The 24,743-nt window shown below is 37.4% G+C and overlaps 1 protein-coding gene across 1 annotated transcript; it reads left to right on the forward strand.

Annotated features, from left to right (window-relative positions):
* The first annotated feature begins 16,598 nt into the window (after nucleotides 1-16,598).
* LOC111894854 (zinc finger CCCH domain-containing protein 44-like) lies at nucleotides 16,599-23,072 on the forward strand. The gene is made up of 10 exons (XM_023890946.3): nucleotides 16,599-17,274; nucleotides 17,475-17,554; nucleotides 17,865-18,052; nucleotides 18,132-19,011; nucleotides 19,776-19,903; nucleotides 20,200-20,259; nucleotides 20,369-20,419; nucleotides 20,712-20,782; nucleotides 20,888-21,024; nucleotides 21,179-23,072. The coding sequence occupies exons 1-10, from the start codon at nucleotides 16,955-16,957 to the stop codon at nucleotides 22,879-22,881; spliced, it is 3,618 nt and encodes a 1,205-aa protein (XP_023746714.3). The 5' UTR covers nucleotides 16,599-16,954; the 3' UTR covers nucleotides 22,882-23,072.
* The last annotated feature ends 1,671 nt before the right edge of the window (nucleotides 23,073-24,743 follow it).

A 24,743-nucleotide genomic window follows, 5' to 3' on the forward strand; every position in this document is an offset into this window, starting at 1 on the left:
CTTTGACCAAAGTGTTTTCCACACATTAGGGTGTTTATACTTGTCTAATTAGTGTTATAATCACTAATTGTATACATACATATGTCTTTAGATGTTATTAGGATCATTGTGTGTGTTCAAGTCTTCACTTGACACCTAGCACTTGTCCGACACTTCCATACGATCCACTCACTACAGGTGAGTTCATACCCCTTAATTAACCTTTTAAATGTTTATAAATGCTTTTATAAGGGGGATACAAGTTGAATCATGCTAGTTGTTATATCAATCACATGTGATTAATAACTAGCATACAAATGGATTTACTACACTTTTAGCTATTTTACCAAACATATTACTTCAAATGACTTTCTCAAACGTTTTTACATGTTAAAACTCTTTATCAAACTGTCTTACATACTGTATGTTTCCTTTCAAACTCTGTTACAATTGTATTTCGAACAAAGGTTTTCTTATACTTAAAATTGTTCTTATCAAACAAACTGCTTTTAAATCATTTTATAAACTGACAAAACTTCTTTTATACTTTTATATTGTCAAATGCATGCCTATATATGTATAGTTATATAAGTAATGTTTAAAGGACTTAGGACTGCTAGCTCGCTTTAATTCCTTTTCCTTATTTGGATGTGGCCTTAGGGTATCGGTTATTTGTCCAAATGTCGTCTAAATATTAGTTATATATTATGTATACATATATAGACATAAAAGTTCCATCAGTCAGTTTAGTACCTTTGGGTAGCAAAGGTATACCTTCGATTATACGCATACATTACTAGTAACTATAATAGGTATAGTTAGGAGATACTACTTACTATTCCAAGTTCAAGGAATCACACAAGAGTCAGTTCATTCATGAGTCTATACTAATACATTACATACTATATGAAGAGATACAATTACAGAAATACTAATACATTACATACTATATGAAGAGATACTATTACATACAATTACAAGACATACAATTACAAAAGAGATAATTACAGAGATACGATTACATAGATACTATTACATAGATACTATTTCATAGATACTATTACATAGATACGTCTACATGCTCATGGACTGACCATCCTACACTTGGTAGCTCGCAACAGAAGGTGTGTTCATCTACAGATGTTTCTCGGTTGTACTTTTCGGCGAGTTCCACGTCGTTTTTATCCTAGTGCAAAAGGATACGATTTTAAATAATTATAATATTTTCCTTATTACCTTTACTTTGTGGCACATTCACATAAACGATGAGGTAGATTATATTTGATATAAATATATTATTTTCCTTATTACCTTTATTTTGTGACTCATTCACATAAACGATGAGGTAGATTATATATGATATAAATATACTATTTTCCTTATTACCTTTACTTTGTGACACATTCACATAAATGATGAGGTAAAATATATTTGATATAGATATACTATTTTCCTTATTACCTTTATTTTGTGACACATGCACATAAACGATGAGGTAGACTATACTTTTATAATAATAGTTATACAGGGAAAAATCGTCACATTTACAGTGATGCATACTTTCAAAACAGTTGGGTCTTGGTAGAAGACTACTTTTTATACTAGTAGAAAATATGAGATTTTCTAGGGTTTTCAAATGTTTACAATTACTTACAAACATTTTCAATTGATACAAACTTTTCTTCAAACATTTACAAGTCCTTTCTTTACAATTTTACAAATCAAAGACACCTAAATACTTGTGAATTCACCGGCTTTATTGCTGATACTCGCTTTCAAAATAACTTGTATTCTCAGGTCACAAATAGACAGGTATGACGACCAAATTTTGTGAAGACGGAGCAGTCAAGACTCGTCTTTTATTTTGATTATTCATTATGTTGTTTTATACTATGAAAGAAGACACTTGTATTTAAAATTATACTATTAATGCAATGGATGATGTTGTTGCTTGTTTACTACTTTGCATTGTTGTGATACTTTACATGACGTCCTCATCCCCAGAACGTTTCCACCGTCTTCGGTTTTGGGGTGTGACAGATAGCTTTTACAGCTAGTGGTAGAGATAGCCTCCAAGGCTAATGGTAGAGATAACCTTCAGGGCTAGTGGTAGAGATAGATTTCAAGGCTAATGGTAGAGATAGTATGTATGGATAAAGGTATAGATAGCCTTTGTGTCTAACGGTAGAGATAACTTTATAGCTAATTGATATGTGCCATGTAGTTGAGGTAACTTTATAGCTAATTGATATGCATTATGTGGTGGAGGTAGCTTTACAGCTATTTGGTATGTGTTATGTGATAGAGTTAGCTTTTATAGATAACATGTTATGCGGATTGTGTATGGGGTATGCTCTGGGGAAACTCACTAAGTTTCGTGCTTACAGGTTTGTTTATTGGTTTTAGGTACTTCAGATCCCAGGGAAAGGGCAAGGCATGATGGCGCGGCGTGCACTCTCTCGCAGACATTTTCGGGACACTTTGATGTTTGGAATAAAAGTTGTATTTGACTTATGTTTTGAAAACAATTATAACTGGGTTTCTTAATGTATGACATTATGTGTGCTTATCTAAAAATGAAAATTTTACTTTGAAAATTGGGTCATTACGAGTTGGTATCAGAGCCTTGGTTTGAGGAATCTGGGCATACCATCGGGTGTGTTAGGACTCAAACTAAGGAAATGGTAAAATTGTTTTAAAAAATAACATAAAAAACTTTTGAAAGAAAGGAAAAGATGAGAGTGCAACGCACATGATCAGACGAGCCAAGTAAGTAATTCCCTAATGTGCTAGCCATGTTATTCTGATATTTGAGCTTTGATGATCATATGGAACTTGCTATGTGTATGCTTTTAAATTTATATACGGTTAGGAGCTTATAGCCTTAGAAGGATTGATTTGGCCTTATTTCATGTTCCTTGTATGGTTGTGGTCTTAGGGTAGAATCTTTTATTTGAAAGTCTATTTGATCCTTTTTTGTGTATAATCTGCATGCATAAAGGCAACCTGTTATGATTGGTCTGATTGATATGAGTAGACAAATCTTAGGACAACCTGAGATTGACGTATGTGGTAGTTTGTGGAATATGGTTTGATTTTGGGACGAATTGGGGTTATCAGATAGAGCATTAGGGAAAGGTACATGTAGGTGTGGAAGGTAGTATTAGGCCCGTATTACTGAAAGCACAGGACCTGTACCTGAACCAATGTTAGATCTGACGACTTCAAGGAGGACCGGTGTGGGGAGATCCCTTTTATGGAAATACTGATAGTTATAATTCATGACGTTTTAGTTCAGCATGGTGATAACACGATTTGGAGCAAGGGATCATGATTGGGATCTGGATCTAGGGCAGGATCAGGCGACACTATCGATGTGATTGGTGAGAGGCTGCGTGAACTTATTGCAGCAGAGGTTACCATAGGCATCCTTGACGCTACCCCAGTCATTTTTGGGACGGTCAAGGAGGGCATACTGGAGATCATGGAATAGAGATTAAGGGCATTCAGGGATGAGATTGTTGCGGGTCAGGTTGGGGATCGAACTCCCTCGTTCCGGGAGTTCAAGGCATGTGGGGCGCCAGAGTTTTTCGGGGCCAGGGACCCCATTGTTAGCCGATGCTGGGTAGCAGATATCGAGAACGCCCAACGTATGAGTTCTTGCATGGATGCGGCAAAGGTGGGATTTGCTTCTTGTATGTTGAGAGACAGGCTCGAGATTGGTGGGGCGAGGTTACGAGTCAGGTGGGAGCAGCCGATGTGGCTGAGATAACCTGGGTTGAGTTTGTTCGGCGATTCGACTTGGAGTTTGCACCAGCCATTGAGGTGCAACGACTTGTGAGGGAGTTTCATGACTTACAGCGGACCATCGAGACTGTGGCGGAGATCACCACTAAGTTTCGAGAGCGAGCGTTGTTGATTCCACAGTATGCCACCGATGAGGAGATACGGAGGACGAGGTATCATTCCATGCCGAGGGATGATATCCGGGAATTTGTGAGCTTTACAGGGTGCAAAACCCTGAATGAGACAGTAGAGAAGGCCAGGGAACGGGAGATGGAGTTGGACTTCCACACCAAGCGGAAACCGGAGCAGATGCAGGCAACAGGGGGTCATGCTAAGAAGCCTAAGACCTCAGATACTTCCAGCAAGGGTCAGCAAGGTCAGGGTCGGTATGCCAGGTGCAGTAGGGTGCATGGTGGAGCTTGTCGTATCACATGCACGAGATGCTATGCATGTGGCCAGCAGGGACTGCCCCACGAAGGGCTTGATTTGTTTCCACTGCAACCAGACCGGCTATAAGCGGTTCAATTGTCCAGGGTTGCAAGGAGGAAGGGGAGTGGTGGCGATGCCTGCACCCACCACGATGAGGATTACTGATGGCTACCCTACAAAGGCGGATACTCCAACGGTGAAGAGTCATGCATTTCAGTTGACCACTGAGGAGGCTAAGGCAGTGCCATACGTTGTGGCTGGTACGTGTCTATTATTCCCTGCTCTTTATTATTCATATGTATGATGTGCACGTTATGCTGGTATAAGGACCTTTTGGTCGAGGGTATGTCGGTGCATGTTTTGTTTGATTCGAGTGCTACCCAAATGTTCGTGTCTCTTGCGCTAAGCAAGAAGTTCTGGGATGCGTCGGGAACCTTGGTTTCCCACTCGAGGTAGAGATTGTAGATGACCGCACGATGAGTACCGCTAGAGTGGTTTCAGGTCGAGCAGCTAGAGTCATTGGCATTGTTGGGAGACGAGGATGAGTTTCACATCCCCATTAGGGGAGGGAAGGTGGTCTGAGGGGCTGAATGAATATATGATAGCGAGGGATGGGAGTTCGGGAAACTCCCCAACTTTTGGGCCGCATCTTCTTAACACCATATAGCAGGATTTGGATGAGGGGACCAGGTAGGGTCCAGTCAGTAATTGAGTTCAGCTGGGAGTGTTGTAAGTCTACGGGTGCATCTGTAGTATTCACGGATTTGTTCAGATGACTTAGACCAGGGTAGACTAGTTCGGAAGGGCATGAGGAATCTACAGCTTAGGCGGAATCAGGGTAAGTAATGATTATTCAATCGGATATCTGTGGGCGAGCTCGGATGTTTATGGGAATTCGGAGTGGAATTGGTAGAGATTGTTGAGGCAACGGTTTGAACCTTGAGTTGCAGGATCTTGTGGATAAGCGGTGCAGGACGCAAAAAGGCTACAGTTGGGTGGCCCTGATATTTGACCTCTTAGGAACCTGGTGGTTGGACCGGGTGCGAGGCTGGTATTCTCGGAATTCGGCTAAGGATGTCTAATTACCGGTCGGGTAAGGGTAATCGGATGTCATGACGCATAATGGATCTTGAGGGAGTGACAGAGTATCGAACCATTTTGGAGAGGAATCCAAATCGGGGTTCATGCGGATTCAGTTCAGGATTTTGTTTTTGTGAGATGGGATACAGGAGTGTAAGGATGCCAAGGGCATCACATGTAGTATACCATGGTAATGAATAGGTTTGGTTAGATGGTGGCGTAAGCCATAACAATGTACCTTGGGTGGTTCCATCAGTAATGGGACCACGACATGTTGAACCCAGGAAAACATGGATCAAAGGAGGACGGGTATGATGTAAGACTATAGTTGCTTTAGTAGCATTCATTATTGCGTCAGATTTAGTGGCGACGGATTGTCAGCTTGTCATGTTCGGATGGATCAAGGATTGAAGGAGTCAAGAGAGGAGGTATCGTCAAGATAGTTATTGTCAGACGGGGTGTCTTTCGGAGGTCATGAGGGACTGCTGAACGTGTGTCTTTGGCTTAGCAATCAGGAAGGTATATGATGTTTCAGATAGTTGGCAGGCAAGTTGGGGCCAAGAAGTTCACGACCATTCTTCAAGAAAGTAGCCCTATGACAGCAAGGGGAGTGGGAGTGGCTTCAGGGATGATTCGAGGTGGGCAGTCTGTTAGGGACACATACCACCTAGAGGCTTTGGGTTTCAAATGGAATAGACATGATCATGTAGCAAGGAAATCGGTCATCATAGGATTCTAGAACCTATGAGGGTTGGTTTTGATTTCCTAGGGAAGATTAGGGTATTTTCGGGTTTGTGGCAGTGGTGCTCAGACAGTCTGGTATGTCGGGGATGGTGATGCATGACTTCAAGGACGAAGTCTAGTTTAAGTGGGGGAGAGTTGTAACGCCATGTTTGAAATTACTCGGTTGGGGCCTCAGAAACCAAAGGGTAGGGACGATTCGGTCTTTTATGGGTCCCGGGTTTTATTCGAAAGGTTTTAGGCTTGGAGGTGTCGAGGGGAGCGTAGGGCTTCCTGCCACCTTTTTGTGGATATAAAGTTCGTCGGAAACGAACTTAGAATGAAGGAGTTATGGCACTTTGTATTTATTGTCGGTTTTAGCCCTTAATGGAAATTAGTGACAAGATGATCCCATGCATGCAAGGTGGCCAGCACAAGAGTACGCCCAATGTAGATGAAATAAATGGTCGCGGGTGATTGCAGACGTACGCCCAACGTACGAGGAGTACTCTCAGCGTACGCCCATAGTCACTAAACCTTAATTTTTAGGGTGTGACACTATATAAAGAACAATACACCCTCTAGGATCAGCCTCCTTCTCATCCATAAACCCCTATTCGAAACCCTAACCCAAATAGTGAGAGTGTGAGCTTGTAAGGCCATCTTGGTGTTCTTGAAGAGGAGTGATCATCTTGGAGTCTCATTGACCAGGGAAGTGCTTTAGGAACCAGGTTCTCCAGCTCATTTGCAATTCTCAGAAGGTATAAAGTTTCTACCTTGTTGTCTTATAGCTTGAGATCTAGATTAGGGCTTGTTTGTTTTTTCTTATAGGCTTTTGGACAATCTCTTGGGAGTTGAGCAACTCTAGAGCTTAGGAAGAGTAGATCCGAGGTCCTTCAGTCCATCTACTTCATAAAGATGCAATCTTGATGAGTATTCTAACCTCATGCATGGATCAAGACCCTTGGAAAAGTCTTAATGGGTTGTTGGGAGCATATGGAGCATGCAAAGGCATAAAGTTGCCAACTTTATGCCTTAAGACGTCTTAATGGACCTAGATCTGAAGTTTGATGTTGAAATCCCGAGTATTAAGCATTTGATGGAAAAGTAGCTTAACAGAGGAGTACGTTGGGCGTACATATAGGTACGCGCAACGTACACCACTTTCTGTCAGTACGCTTAGCGTACATAGGAGTACGCCTCGCGTACTCATCAGTTTTGGGGCTTGAAGTGTTTTGGGCCTTGGGTTGGGCCAAGCAATGGACTATGGGTCTTTGGGCTTCAGTGGGCCATCATGAGTCAGATGTTTTAGGCCAATAAGATGTTTAGGCTTAGGGTAAGGCCCATTAGAGGGATTGGGCCCAATTGAGCAAGTTGGGCCATTAGTGGACCACTAGTAGGCTTGGAAAGCCTACCTAGTGTTGGGTTTTTTTTTTTGAGGATTGGGCCTTAGTTTTGAATCATACTTGGCTAGGGGTAAAATGGTCATTTTACCCCCATGCATGGATTAATGATTATGGTATGGGACCCAGTTGCTATTTGGGTATATTGATCGGTGTTGATGGTTCAGGAAGTGGATGGGGCGGCAACTAAGGACTTCTTCAGGAAGCTTCTGCATTCGAGGTGAGTCTTCTCACCATACCAATGAGTCTAAGGCACCAAGGCCGGCCCATTTTATGATAATTGGTATACTTGATGTGTAGAGGCGTGTGACATTGTTATACATTGATATATGGTAGAGATAGCTTTTACAGCTAGTGGTAGAGATAGCCTCCAGGGCTAATGGTAGAGATAACCTTCAGGGCTAGTGGTAGAGATAGATTTCAAGGCTAATGGTAGAGATAGTCTCTATGGATAAGGGTAGAGATAGCCTTTGTGGCTAACGGTAGGGATAAATTTATAGCTAATTGATATGCGCCATGTAGTAGAGGTGGCTTTATAGCTAATTGATATGCATTATGTGGTGGAGGTAGCTTTACAACTATTTGGTATGTGTTATGTGGTAGAGGTAGCTTTTATAGTTAACATATTATGTGGATTGTGTGTAGGGTATGCTCTAGGGAAACTCACTTGTCACACCCCCGAACCAGACGGCGGAAACGTCCGAGGGCTCTTGTGACTTAATTGAATACCATCACAATGATTATACATGAATCATAACATCATTCATTACCATGCATTGAAATATTACAACTGATATTGTTTACATTCAATACATTGTTTTAAACGTTACAATTCCATAACATAAACCGTTTGATAATTAATCTAAGCAAAACACCATGAGATAACTTGATACATATTCTTCTGTTTACCTGTTACCTGAGAATACAAGTTATTTTGAAAATGGTCAACATATGAAATGTTGGTGAGTTCATAAGTAATGTTATGGAAAAATGATTTTTGTGAAGATTGCAAACCCAGAAAATCCGATATTTTCTGAAAAGAGTATTTGTAAAAAAAAAGTGTGAAGATCCGTAAATATGCTTGTCGATTTTGAAAACATGTATAACTGTTGGACTTTGTATACATCACATAAGTTAAAATGTTGAACTCCCCGGGAAAACCCGATGTTTTCCCAATACGTAAATTACATGACTTGTTTATTGTTATACCGATACGACGATTGTTTTTTATTACCCAGGTGACATTGGATTAGTTAAGGGTTGTGAGTTGTTACAATCATGCATTATTGAAAATGACTAGTTTATAACTACAAATTATGAACGATCCTTGAGGCGTCGTCCATACTACTCACATAATCCAACCACCCTGACTTCTCTTGTTTAACGTCACGAATCTGTTTATTCGGTTTCTCATAGCCCCACAACCGAGGAGAAAGGAAGGTACGAAGCCCCCTTTATTTCCATAAGTTATTCAAGGCTATCGGGAATGCGAAAGGCACTTGGCCCGACTCGCATTTGACTTCTCGACTTTGCTAGCAGTACTAATGGACCCTTGGGGCCCAACAGCACAATAGAGCTATTGAAAGTCCTTTTACGTGAAATTAGGTCATAGAAGGCCCATTAACATGTAAGCCCGTCCCCTTCGGGCCCAAAGATCATGCTATTGGGCTAGCAAGGCCCAACAAGCACGATTTGAAACTTTCAAGCCCAAAGATTGAATATTGACTCCTCGTAGTTATCGCGTGTTTATTGAAGTACTATAGTTTATCGATTTTTGTTTTGTTATTGATTCAAGACCGAATCAGTTCGTTTGGTAACAATATTGGTTGTTGAAAGTGTATTTGTTTTTACGTTTCGCCGGTAGTCGTGGATCTTGTATTTTGTCTTAAGGGATTTGTTTGTTTAAAAGTAAGATTTTTACCTTTTCACAACCCTTCTTTTATAAAGTTAACACTTTTAGTCCTTTATATAAAAGAATTTCCATTTTAGTCCTTAAACCATTTTTCTTGACACTTTAGTATCATAACTTGTTGAAAAGACATTTTTAGCCCAAATTTGCTTTGTAAACAACTTAAGTCCTTCCAGAATGAAGTTTTCTCGGTTACATGTTTGTTTATTGGTTTCAGGTACTTCAGATCCCAAGGGAAAGGGCAAGGCGGGATGACACGATGTGCACTCTCTCGCAGACATTTTCGGGACTCTATGATGTTTGGAATTAAAGTTGTATTTGACTTATGTTTTGAAAACGATTATAACTGGATTTCTTAATGTATGGCATTATGTGTGCTTATCTAAAAATGAAAATTTTACTTTGAAAATTAGGTCGTTACAGTTTGGGCACCACGTCGTGGTGTTTTATACCATGTCGTGGTAAATAAAATAATTTATTATGGGCAAAGTTTTCATAACAACTTCCACCCCACACCCATTCTATGCTTGTCCTCTTAACGAAATCCATAAAGAAATTTAGAGGAGTGAAAATCCAACAAGATAAAGCAAAATAAGCAAATAAACGAAAATAAAGCAAATAAAAGAAAAGGAAAGAAAAACACAAACTCTAAACCAAAGGTTGCCTACTACAAGTGCTTCTTTTTGGGGAGTCGTGAGCCGGACTCCTTCCCACTCTACTTTGATGCGTATACTGCAAATTTCATGGTTTCTCCTTCAATTTCCTCCATTAGCATCCCTTCCTCATAAGGCTTTACCCGATGTCCATTAACCTTGAAAGGGGTTCCATCCCTTGCGATTCACTTTATAGCCCCGTGTGGAAATACTTGTTTCACAATAAACGACCCGTCCCAACGTGTCTGTAATTTCCTAGGAAAAAGCTGCATTCTTGAGTTGAAAAGGAGAACTTTTTGCCCTTCTTGAAAATCTTTACATCTTCTCAACCTTGCATCATGCCATTTTTTTCTCTTTGTAGATCAAATAGCTTGTATATGCTTCATTTCTCAATTCCTCTAGGGCATTCAATTGCATTAGATGATTGGTTCGTAATTCGGCCAACTCAAAATTGTAAGTCTTTAAAGCCCAAAACGCCTTATGTTCAATTTCTACCGGTAAATGATAATTCTTTCCAAATACCAACCTATATGGTGTAGTACCAATAGGTGTTTTAAAGGCAGTTTGAAATGCCCATAATGCATCATCTAGCTTTTCTGACCACTCCTTTTTGTTGCTACCAGCCGACCATTCAAGGATTTAACGCTCGATTTATGACTTCGGTTTGCCTACTTTTTTGTGGATGGTAGAGTGTTGAAAATCTTTGTTATACACCTTATTTTTTGTAGCACTTTGGCTAGTTGTTCATTTGCAAAGTGAGTTCCTTGATTGCTTATTAAAGCCCTTGGTACACCAAAACAAGAAAACAACCTCTTAGAAATCTTACTACCACCCGAGCATCATTTTTGGTAAGGCTTGTGCTTCCCCCATTTTGAGACATAATCAACCGCCACTAGTATGTACTTATTCCCTTGAGAAACCGGAAATGGTCCCAAAAAATCATACCCCAAACATCAAATATTTCACAAACTTGGATGCTATTTTGGGGCATCTCGTTTCGGGAAGAAATGTTGCCCGATCGTTGGCATAAATCACATTCTTTGATAACTAATCCACCAATGTCCCCTCCCCCTCTTTCTATACCAACACTACATTCACCGATCTCACCGAAATTGTCTCCATCTACCGTAACTTGAGCCATATTTATTTATCGTTGCCTTTCTCCGAAATCCTCTTTCGTCATCTCCATAATAGTCGCTACCACCACAATTCGTCTCTCCTTCTATAACAAAAACTCCTCGGGTTGCCACTTCTCTCTTCTTCTACAACAGAACCGACTCTGGCTACCACTTCTTTTCTCTTCTTCTTCGACGAACAATCATTGTTAGCCGCCATTTCCAGAGCTCTCCACCGCTATTACTTTTGTCTTCATATATGATTTTATGTTTTGTTCCTTTTTTTTTTACAATTTAATCGTCTCTTTCCGATCAAACTGCATGAAGATGTTAATGACTAGGGTTAAGCTAATATCCATTAGGGTTTAGGCTAAGTCAATAACTTATTTTGTATTCTTATTTGTGAGGTTAAATCCTTATTATGATGGGGCAATATCAAATCATTTTATAATATAAAAATATCATTATCTTTCCTTTTAAGACTTATTTTTTGTTAGTATTTGTACCAAGTTTATTGTTTTGACGTATAACATCATGTTCTTTTTGTTATTTTTACAGTGCCTTTAATGGTTTTCAACATTAGACTCCGAATAAAATATTTTAATTGCTCGAAATAAAGAGGAAGACTAACGTATCCAATCTTTATTGTCAAAATGCGTATAAAAATTTATTTGCAGAATGCCCAAATATTATTATATCAGGTAAAAAACTATGGTCAAAATTAACTTGGTATCGTATATTGTTTTAAGAACCAAACATAAAAACAATTTCCAAACACTAATTTATGTTTACAATACTAGCCGTTTACCCGCGTAAAGCGGCGGGCGACAAATAGTTTGTTTCGACAATTAATTTTTTTTCGATGGAGAATGATTATTTTCAATTCAATCATTAGTTTGTTTTAGGAAACATGTCATATTAAAAATATGGAGAAATTCATGAAATAACCAAATTATAGGGTGTTGTGTATTTATTTGGATGAAAAAAGATCTGGTCAAAACCTTGGAAGAGAAGATTTATAGGAGTTTGTTTAAATTTTAATATTATTTTATTAGTGATTAGTTGTACAATTAGCTTAATGATTTGGACGTCTTAAAAAAATATTATTATTTTATTCAATCTATTTTTAGAAATAGTGTGATTTGTTTTATAAAATAGCAAAGATAAGTTTTCATGGTTTCCTTGTTAGAAATACCGTAAAAGTAGAGTAGACACATGATTTTTACTTGCTACAACCTTTGAACATTATGCAAATAGATTTTTATAATTTTGCTGATAATAATTAGAAACAACATCTGTCTCTTTGTTTTGAAAAGAAAATCAAATGTTTCCTTTAGAGTTTAACATTAAAAACTATGAAAAACATCATCTATTGAAGAAAATTTGGTTCAAAGGAAAAAAAATATGAGTGTTCTTTCGGGGCAAAAGATGTTGGAAGTTTTTGTTTTAAAAAAAGTTTGATGGTTATATATATATATATATATATATATATATATATATATATATATATATATATATATATATATATATATATATATATATATATATAAATTTTGAAAATTACCGGTTAATTTGATAGCCAAATAAAAAAAAGTACAATATGTTTTTAGGATAAAAATAAGGGAAATTGACTTATCAGGGTAATTATTTTTTTGTTTTGTTCATATTTAAGTAACTTTTTTCTAAACATCTAGGTAACGAACTTGTTGACAGTGTGCTCACATATATCCATTATGATCGACTGTAGCGAGTTACAACTGGTCATATGTAAATACTTCCAACAAGTTTGTAATCTAAATGTGTACGATAAATGTGAACAAAACAAATATGTAATTATCCTGATAAGTCAATTTCCCTTGTTTTTTTATTTTACTTTCTAATTTTGATTTGGTATAAAATTTAACCTAAATAGTAAATATTTTTAAACTACACCATTTTGATAAATATCTTTTTTAAAATACACTACTTTGGTAAAAAAAAAAAAAAAAAAAAAAAAAAAAAAAAAAAAACTTAAAATTTGACAGTGAAAAACATATCGTCATTTTATAGAATGTTATAGTTTAAAATATTAAACATAAAAATTAAAATTTACTATGTACACGTGCAAAAATTGAGAATACATGCTGACATATTAACTCGACAATAAATATGACAATCAACATCCATGTAACACTAACTGTTTAAATCGACAAACGTGTTAGTTGAAACAATTGAAACGTGAATGATAATTGTCATATTTATTGTCGAATTGGTATGCCAGCGTGTATTTTTGCCAACATGTATTCTTAATTTTTGCATGTGTATGTAGTAAATTTTAATTTTTATATTTAATATCTTACACAATAAAATTCTATAAGATGACAATATGTTTTTTTCTCTATCAAATTTGAAATGTTTTTTTTTAATACTAAAGTAGTGTATTTAAAAAAGATATTTACCAAAATGGTGTGACTTTAAAAATATTTATAATTTAGGTTAAATTTTATATCAAATCAAAATTAGAAGTTAAAATAAAAACAAGGGAAATTGACTTATCATGTTAATTGCTTTTTCGTTTCGTTTATATTTGAGTACTTTTTTTTTGTACACATGTAGGTGAAAACAGTGGCGAAAGTAGAAAAAAAGTTTAGGGGTAGCACAATGGTTTTCCGCAAAAGACCTAAAGGGCAAAATGGTATTTACATCATAAGGTTTATAAGGCAAGGCTGATTTGGAGCTTTGATGCAAAAAGGTTGGCAGAAGTGATTGGGAGGCAGTGAAATATATATATATATATATATATATATATATATATATATATATATATATATAAAGAGAGAGAGAGAGAGAGAGAGAGAGAAAGCAACTAAGTTTAAAAATTAATCCTTATATGTAGAATGAAATTGGTGTAATATTTACATGTAGAATGTTTCCATTGATGAATATGTTGATGCATGAATGGCCCATTGCCTATGATTATGTAGTTCAAGACCTTAAAATCTCTCTCGACTAGTTCTTTAATAGGGGTGTTCAAAAATATCCGTATCCGAAATTCCGATCCGAAATTCCGAAATTCCGAATCCAAATTATCCGAAATTTCGGATATCCAATTTTTCGGAATCGGAATTGGATAATGCTTTTCAGATTTTTCAGATAATTCGGATATCCGATATCCGAAAATTTTGGTTTTATTTTATACATTATTTGTTATTTTAGTCGCATATGTCTTATGATATGAATTTTAGTAACTAAAACATATTGATAACACCCTTAATTAAATACCTATATTACTTCATATGCCTTTCTAATTTAAAAATATGTATTTTTAACTTAAAAACTTCATATGTTTTTCAAATTTTAACAAAATTTCAATTTTTCGGATATCCGATTTGGTATCCGATTCCGTATCCGAAATTTCGGATATCCGAAATTCGGATATCCGAAATTTCGGATACGGAATCGGATACCAAAAATCAACTATCCGAAATTCGGATATCCGAATTTTCGGATATCCGGTTATGAACACCCCTATTCTTTAAGGCTTAAAGTGATACCAATGTATGTTTCTTCCTAAAATTACCTGATGCGCATGCATATTGTGATAAAAGCTTAAGGTGTTGTTATTAGTATCCATTCAAATGTTGTAAAGAAAACAATGTTTTCAATCTCAAGTGTTGTGGTTTTATTTCTTAGAAGAGCCTCTTGAGGCCGGATGAGTCTTCACTGAAGTTTCTTAACTCTACTGGGTTTAGAGCCACATCTCTTCCTTCTGTTTTGTCAAATTTCTTATAGATTTCTTGATCGTACGACACCCAACATGTCACTATACTAACCAAATTCCCTGTAGGATTTGCAGATGACATTATGTTTAGGGCCACAAACGTAATCACCAAATTTAGCTAAAGAACCATAACTAATACATTCACATCGATTTACCAAAATGGATTCAAAACATCGAACATGTCTAATTTAGTGTGACGACATCTCTCAATAATCTAATTTTGTAGCATGAATGAGTTAAACATGACCCAAATAACTTAAAAGACTTTAGAGATAAAAAAATATATGTAGAAAATGCACAAAGCTTATCAAAATAGAACTGGAATTAGTATATATAAGTTGGCTCATGTAAATGTATTCCATAAAATTAAACATGATTTAGTAGCATACCTGGATTATGGAAAACACAAATACATCTAGCATGACTCGATCCAAAAGAACAACCACAAATTGAGGATTTTGGAATGCGCTGCCTTAGAAATTTAAACTGATGTAAACCTCAGCATTAAAGTCGTAAGAAGCTATAAACCCCACCATTTGTCAATCAAATGGTTAAATGAGCTCTTTATATGAATTCTAGAGAAAAGGAAACCGAAAATTGGAGATGATGAATTGAGGAAGAACATGGCAGGACGAATCAATTGAACCCTAAACCAGGGGTTGCACATTTGTTTCTTCAAAGACTACACATGTACATAAAATAATCGGGATTTTACACTACTACACAAAAGTTGAGGGGTAGCCTGTTGTCACGGACCAAGTTTCTGGAAAATTCTACAATCGTCTAGAGAACTCCGGAACGATCAAGTATACTCGAGAAGTCTCCGAAAAGATCAGGAATGCTCTACGAGACCTTGGAAGATGCTAGAATATTGTAGATGTCCGTGGAACAAAGGAGAACAATCCGAAATAATCAAGAGGAAGCTAGACGAAGCTAGAACGACCCAGAAGACTTTGGAAGGATCTAGAACATGCTAGATCATACAAGAACGATTTGAACAATGTTGGGACGACTTAGAGATTTCTAGAGCATCGTATACAAGTCTATCATATTCTAGAGTCTTGTAAAATCTATGTATATAATAAGAAGAGTCTAGATTAGTCATGAATGATCGAGACCTAGAAACTTCTATTTGAGGAGGTGTAAGGTTCCTATAAATAGGGGATGACTCATTTGTCAAAACCATCAAGAAGTTGCCTTGTAAAGAAGTTGAGTTATATAATAGAAGCTTTCTTGAAGTGTCCCTTGTCGTAACTCTTGCTTCCTAAGTTTGTTAGGACATCTAGATCGTCGAAGTTAGCCTGACTTAGTCGGAGAAGCACTAAGTGACACACGGTGATTGTGTTGACCCGTGACACTGTGCTACCCCTGACTATTAGCTGAATCCGCCTTTAGATAGCAAACTTGTTAGAAACGTTTACATATAATCATTATGATCAGTTATAATAAGTTACAGCTGGTCATAATGATCATATGTAAACACTTCTAAAAAATTCGTTACTTAAATGTGTATACAAAAATTAACAAAATACATACAAAACAAAATTGCAATTACCTTGATAACTCAATTTTCCTAAAAATAAATTGAAGTTAAGTAAAGAAGAAAAAAACTCATAAAGAAGGTATTTTATGTATCAAGTATCAACCCTTTTTCAAAAGATATATTTTAGGTATTTTATGTATCAAGTATGGACCCTTTTTCAAAAGATATATTTTTGTGTGAAATGGGGTATATTTGTTGCTAAAAGAAACATAAAAAAAAACTAAATCACAATCACGTGTCGCCAAGTATCAGAGAGAATCCACAAAACCACAAGAGCCGCGTTCAACGCCCTCTCTTTCGTGCAGCACTGTCGTGTTGCCGAAAGCTAAAGCTAAAACTCCACCCAACACTACCCGGATCATCCCCTTTCTCTACCTATAGAAACGACGACGTACCGGTCAAACAACACGCACTTCTCACCTGCATTTCTGTCTCTGTGAAATGATACCCTGTAGGTCTGTACGATACAACAGCTACTCAAATTGGGAAACCTAGGGTTTGTTAATTTGTTTCCATAATTGGTCATCATGAACTGACTTATAAGTTTTGAGCTTAATTCGGTTGATTCGTTAACTCGATGGAAGTTCGAAATTCGGAAGCTGAGAGTCATAGCTCTGACCAGAGTCAACCGATTCAGGAAACGGAAGGCGATGATGGGTCGAAGATGGATGGAGGTCCGGTGGATGTTGTTGGTGCTGTCGAATGTGCCGATGAAGGTGGGGGAGTGGAGGTTGAGTTAGGTAATGGAAGCGGGGGAGCTGAATTGGTGAAGAAGAAGCGAGGCCGACCACCTAGGGCTCAGGCGAAATCGCCGCCTACTAAGATGAATAAAGAAGTGGACGAAGATGTTTGCTTTATCTGCTTCGATGGTGGGAGTCTCGTGCTCTGCGATCGCCGGTTTGTGTTAATTTTTTCTTCTTCTTAATTGTTGGATTTTGGTAATTGATGTGTGTTTGTTTGGATTTCAATTGAACTTCATGCGAATGTTACTTCCATTAAGTTCTTAATGCTAGATGTCGGATATAGTAAGAGCTATATTTCTGCACATCGATGAATTGGTGAATAACATGATTTCTTCTTTTTGTTTTTTGTTGTAGAGGATGCCCGAAGGCATACCATCCGGCTTGTGTCAAGCGTGATGAGGCATTTTTTCAATCCAAAGCTAGATGGAATTGTGGTATGTCTCTTTTCCTGATATACCTTTTTTTCCCCTTCTGAATTCATTTCTTGATTTGTAATTGTGGATGTTGTGCCTATAAATAAAATATATATTTTTATGTATCTTGCTGTAACCCCATAGAATTCTGATTATCTGATTGCTTAGTCATGTGAAACAAGGGTTTTTCTTTCAAAACAGATGTGTTAGAACTTAGCATATGGGGTTCTACTGAATAAAATCACTCACTATGGTCTGTATATTGTCTATTCAACTATATAATTGTGAAAAGAAGTTGAGTAAGTTGCAATGATGTTGAAATGAATTTCAGGTTGGCATATATGTAGTATATGCCAGAAGGCAGCCCATCATATGTGCTATACTTGTACATATTCATTGTGCAAAGGATGCATTAAAAGAGCTGATTATGTATGTGTCAGAGGTGATAAAGGCTTTTGCACAGTGTGCATGAAAACAATCATGCTGATTGAAAACAATGGACAAGAAAAGGATGAGAAGGTATGCACTATGCAGCATCATATCTCCATAATACTTGCTAAAATGGGTTAAATTCAAGAATTACAATTTTTTTTTTCAGGCTCAGGTGGATTTTGATGACAAAACTAGTTGGGAGTATCTTTTTAAGGTGTATTGGATATATTTAAAAGGGAAATTATCTTTGACTCTTGATGAGCTTACTCAAGCTACAAATCCATGGAAACGAGCTAATACAACAACCCCTTTAGTTAGCCAATCAACATGTGTACACAATGGGGACAATGATCTTAAAAGCCTTACACCTGAGATTTCCCCTCAAAATCTCGAGACAAGTGAATCTAAAAGACAAAAGACAGATGAACACATCCAAAAGGAAACTGTAATTACGAAAAAACCGGGTGCTAACGAAAGCAAAGAATGGGCAACTAAAGAGCTTTTAGATTTTGTTGCACATATGAAGAATGGTGATACATCATTGTTATCTCAGTTTGATGTTCAAGAACTCATGTTAGAGTACATAAAAAGAAATAATCTGCGGGACCCACGAAAGAAAAGTCAAATACTATGCGATTCAAGGCTAAAGATTCTTTTCGGGAAACCACGTGTTGGTCATTTTGAAATGTTAAAGCTTTTGGAGTTTCATTTTTTCATAAATGAAGATCTCCCAAAGAACACAATCAAGAATATTGGAAAACAAGTTGACCCTGATTGGAATCTTGAAAATATGGTGACATTGGGTAAAGATAAGAAAAGGAGAAATCACAAGAAGAGTGAAGACCGGGTCCCACAAAATAAATTGGATGACTATGCTGCCATTGATGTCCATAATATGAACTTAATATACCTTCGCCGGAAATTGATGGAGAATCTTATTGACAATAGTGAAGAGTTTCGTGTAAAAGTGATTGGATCAATTGTGAGAATAAGAATATCTGGTTGTGATCAGAAGTATGATATGTACAGACTTGTCCAAGTTGTAGGTATTGCATTTTACCACAATTTATTACAACTTTTAGGCCCATCATAAAGCTGTACTGTGTTTGGCATTCATCAATACTCTGGTATAGATACTATTTACAATAGTACCGGTATTCCTGATATTGTACCAGAATATCAGATAGATAGTAGATAGATAATACCGTTACTATTGTAAATAGTACCGGTACAATAGTACTTACCACAGTACTTGTAATATTGTACCAGATAGATAGTATTTACAATAGCACTACTGCTATTGTAAATAGTACCGGTACAGTAGTACTTACCACAGTACTTGTACCGGGTACAATAGCACTAGTGCTATTGCTATTGTACCAGATAGATAGATAGATAGTATTTACAATAGCACTACTGCTATTGTAAATAGTACCGGTACAATAGTACTTACCACAGTACTAGTATTTGCTACAATAACACTAGTGCTGTTATACCAGATAGATAGATAGTACCGGTATTATTGTAAATACAATAATACTAGTATTTGGTACAATAGCACTAGTAGTGTACACCGTTACTATACGGCATGGCGTAGTATTGGTACTATATTGTTCAAGTTTTTATGTTCTACCTGAAAAGGTGGGACGTAGACTGACATTTAATTAATTGTTTGTACAAAAGACGTAAATGCCCCTGTCATTTTCATCATTGAAAATAACCTTAGAAAGCTTGTCGAGTCTGGTGTAACAAGCACAAGCATAGGCTTATGTCAGATGTAGCGCCTAAAAGTTATGGTTGATGTTTTCAGGTACAAGTAAGGCAGATGCACCATATAAGATTGGCAATAAATCTGTAGATATTTTGCTTGAAGTACTAAATTTAGACAAGAAGGAGACTGTATCAATTGATACAATTTCAAATCAAGATCTGTCTGAGGTAACCAATGTTTTTATTTTTTTATTTTAACTAGCGATCATACCACATGAATAATATTTTTTAGGTTACACTGCTTTTTTTTTTTTTTTTTTTTTGATGAGAATGATGAGGGCATTCATGTTTTTTGCACGATAGAGAGATCAAAAGCAAGTCTGTCCTTCCTACCTTTTCAGGTGGGACAAAAAGCTGCAATTTTTGTCTCATTGACATCAGTCTTAGTACAATGCACAACAAATGCAGTACAACCTGTTATGTCTTATGGACTTTTTTTTTTATTTGTTATTTTTTATTTTTAGGATGAATGTAGACGTTTGCGGCAAAGTGTAAGATGTGGGCTTGTAAAGCGGTTTACTGTAGTAAGTCTGCATTTCCATTTTTACCCTCGATCTTGATCCAAAGTTGTGTGTTTTTTTTACTACTTGGTTTCTTTGCTCTTTTTAAATGCTAATTTTGTTCTTGCTTTAGGGTGACATACAGGACAAGGCAGTGTCCCTCCAATCTGCAAGGCTCAATGACGTGAGTAGTTTTGGCTTTAAATGCATTAAATAGCAATCTACTTTCCTTGATTTATTTCTTATAGCATCACACTTCCATTTTTTTCCCTATTTCATCATTGTACTCTGAAAAATCTACCAAATTATAACAATGTCACTAAAATACACAACAATTTTTATTGTTGTAATCGGGTAGATTATTCAAAGTCCAATTCCAAAAAAAAAAAAAAAACTGAAAGTACAATGCTATAATTTGGGTAGGGTTTTTCATAAGACAACACCTTGACCATTTTACCCTTGTTTCTGTAATTAAGTTGATGGAAGCAGAGACATTGCGGCTCAATAATCTTCGTGATCGTGCAAGTGAGAAAGGGCATAAAAAGGAATATCCTTTAATAAAAGATATTGCTTAATTGTTATGTATATTTTTCTTTCATGTAATTAATTTCCTGATAATTTTAAATTTTGAATATTCCTTGACAAATTTCACTCTTAGAGAATATGTGGAAAAACTCCAACTTCTAAAGACACCTGAAGAACGTGAACGCAGATTGAGGGAAATTCCTGAGGTTCATTCTGATCCAAAAATGAATCCTGATTATGAAACCGATGACACCGAGGAACATGGTTTGTTTTGTCCTTTTCCAAATAGCTTAAATGCAAGAAATAGCAACCTACTTTCATTTTTTCTTATTAATACATTCCATTGCTAAAAGTACATTGCTATTTCTTCCATTTAGCATTTTACTTCGTTCCTAACTATTGGTGTGCATCTCTACAGTACAACAGATGAAGCCGAAGCATTCCAGAATTAATCACAAGAACACAAACTCTCCTAAAAAACAACCCGAGTTTATAAATAATGTCACTAGTAGCCCATTGAAAAACAAGCCACTAAGGCACCTAACCATTAAACCCGAAGAGGGTTCGACCCATGGGTCAAGTGGTTCGGTTAGACCACAAACCAAGGTCACGTCCAACGGTTCAACCGTCACCAACCGGACCCACGCCACGTCATCATCACTCAACACACCGACTTCCATTGATAGTGATATGGAAAAACTATGGCATTATCGTGACCCAAGTGGAAAAATTCAAGGACCATTTTGTAAAATACAATTACAGAAGTGGAGTACGACTGGTTACTTTCCGGTTGATATGAGGATATGGATGAAAAACGAGGATGAGTCTTTACTCTTGAATGATGTATTATTAAAAGAGGAATCGCCAATTCCGACGGAGAAAGTCGGAATCGGAATCGAGGGTCTCACCGTCCGTATTCCAATTCCATCATCCACCACTGTTCAGATTCCGAAGTCAATACAACCCGATCTCGCTAGCCCTACACCAATCGAAAACAATTCCACGGATAAAGTCGGAATTGGAATCGAGAGTCTCACGGTTCGTATTCCGATTCCATCGGCCGCCGTAAAGTCAACAGCACCCGTTCTCGCTAGTCCTACACCAGTGGAAAAGGAAAACAATTCCGATGTCAAACATGTTTCTACGGTTTACGATAGTTCAAATGTCGGCATGGTGGATTTACCGAGTCCGACTCCAAAGACGAGAAACGAAGACGAAAACGTGTCCGGAATCGGAATCGGAATTGGAATCCCGGTTCAAGATGCTGGGAACCGGAATCCTGCTAATTGGAGTAATGGTGGTGGGGCGGAGGTTTCGAAAACGGGCGGCGAATGGAGTGGGTATTCGCCTACTTCCGGCGGTGGATCGGTGGCGGAAGTGGGCGCTGGCGGTGATCATGGTGGTTTACCTTTGTCACTGCCACCATGGCAAGGTGTCCGTGAGACGATTGAGTTTAGTACATTGGCAGAGGAATCAGTTTCCGATTTGTTAGCGGAAGTTGATGCAATGGAATCACAAAATGGTTTCCCTTCACCTACTTCAAGAAGGAACAATTTTGTTGAGGATTTGTTCAATGGGTCCTTTGAAGATTTCAGTCCCACCCCTAGAACAGATACACATCTACCTTTCCAGTCCACCACCACCACCACCACAACCACCGCCGCCGCCGCCACCACCGCCAGTTTACAACCTCTGCCTTTCAAGTGGCCCGATATACCGGAACAAACCGTATCCAAAAACACAATAGACTTAAATAATTCCACGAAAGTTGAAGCTAACGAGAGCCGGAAACCATCACCATCACCACCGCCGCCACCACAACCATCACCACCACCGCCACAACCACGACCGGGTCAAGAAATGGCGACCCGGGTCAACCCGTATTTGAACGTGGGGTGGGACCCACAACAACGAATGTATAGTCCGAGGGAAAGAAGTTATAAGGTTGAGGATATGGGGTATAATAGGAATGGGAAGCCAGCTTGGGGGCGGCAGGGGTCGTTTGGTGGTGGCAGTGGTGGTGGTTATCAGAGACCGCCGCCAAAAGGGAAGCGGGTTTGTAAGTTTTATGAAAGCGGGCGGTGTAATAAGGGAGCTTCGTGCAACTATTGGCACCCGTGAGGTGGTTTTTGGAGGCATTTTATTTATATTGTTGATCATTAATTATGTATAACCCATATATATTAAATATTAAATATAAATGTATAAAGGATGTGTCTACTACGATATGTAGTTATAGTAGGTCATATGATTTAATTGACTGAAAATACATCAGTCGTCATTCTAATACAAATTTTCCTCTTAGAATATAATATACTCGTTAGTATGTTACTCGTATTGTTTGGGTTCCGATTGGGACACAAATCATAGAAGATTTTTTTTTCAGTTCACTGTTAACATGATAGCTTAACTTATGGTAATTTGGATTTTTTTTTTTGAAATGTTTTTAATATTTGTATTGGAATTGTCTAATCATGTTGTTTTGATTTCAAACAACAATACTAAAGTTCCATAAGAATGTGGTAAAAAAAGGTAATGATGTAGGCAACCACTTGAGATTATGGATAAACAATGAATACAAAAGGAATTCTAGTGCAAATTACAAAGTACAAACCACTAGGAAATTGAACGTGTTTAGACTTTAGAGAGGGTAATGATCCACTACAAAGTACAAACCACTTGAGATTCGAATAATCTATTGGTTACTAGGCATCAAAATTTGGATATTTATAGATTGAGATTATGAAAAGGGATAATGACTTAGGAGGATAATAACGTTTCTTGTTTGTCTATTTTAGGTTCTTAACGTATTTTTTGTGCGTATTACACAATTAAGGTTATTATAACCGTTTACAAATAGTCATTTTAACAGGAAGAAAGCGGTAAAATGGATTATTTCTAAACGGTTATAACAACCTTAATGGTATAATACACACAAAAAATACGTTAGAGACCTAATATGGACAAATGGAAAACGTTATTACCCTCCTAAGTCATTATCCCCTTATGAAACTATAAACCCCTATAGTAAATTTTTACTTTTTAAATAAGAAACTTGTAGGTCTTGGGTTTGGTAGTTTGGATGTTTTTAACCTCGACTTTCTTTATAAATGAAAGTGGCGGTTTTTTGATGACAAGGGAGCTCTTTGAGTTAAAATTGTCAAATTTTGTCGTGGGGAAGGTGGTGGTTTTTCGGACGATTCGAGAATAGGAACTGGAGGGGGTGTTTGACAAAAGATTGTAGGATCCATTAATCACCTGCATGAGAATGGTTGTATTCCTTCTAATTCCATGTATAGAGTGGTGGGGGATGAGACTCAAACGAGGTTCTAGAAGGATGTTTGATGCTTGGATATTCCTCTTAGGGAGTGGTTCGGGAGACTCTTTGTTTTGGACTTTAATCAAGATACTCGAGTAAGTGAATAGTGGGATTCGGGGGGATGTAATTTTCATTGGCGTCGGGGGATTAGAGGAGGGGCTGAATTGACCCAATTTGATTATCTTGTGGAGATATTAAATCTTATTCGCATAGGGGAGATGCCAGATAAGTGGTCTTGGGAGCTTGAATCGTCGGGTATCTTTACTGTTAAATCAACACGGAATTGGGTGTGCTTTTGGATCTAATTCCGGTAAGAGCTAAACTGGTGGAAGGAAGGGGGGGGGGGTGATAGATTCCTTATTGTGTTATGCGTTTCACAATTCTCAAGTAAGTGTGAAGCATTTGTTGATGCAGTTTTCGGTTGCTGATCAGGTTTGAAGTTGGGTTGGGCATTGCCTTCATTTGGACCTTCTTGTGTTTTCATCTATCCGTGATGTGGTGGATTGGGTGGATTCTAGACCGACGGTTCATATGGAACGCCCGATTGTTGAGTCGGTGTTCATGGTGGTCATATGAGTGCTTTGGACGTTTCGTAATTCTTTACTTTTTGGTAGCAATAAACCTAGAAAAAATAGGCTCTTGATTTTGTTGTGGATCTTTCTTT

The sequence above is a fragment of the Lactuca sativa genome, chromosome 4 (genome assembly GCF_002870075.4).
Source record: "Lactuca sativa cultivar Salinas chromosome 4, Lsat_Salinas_v11, whole genome shotgun sequence".
NCBI lineage: Eukaryota > Viridiplantae > Streptophyta > Magnoliopsida > Asterales > Asteraceae > Lactuca > Lactuca sativa.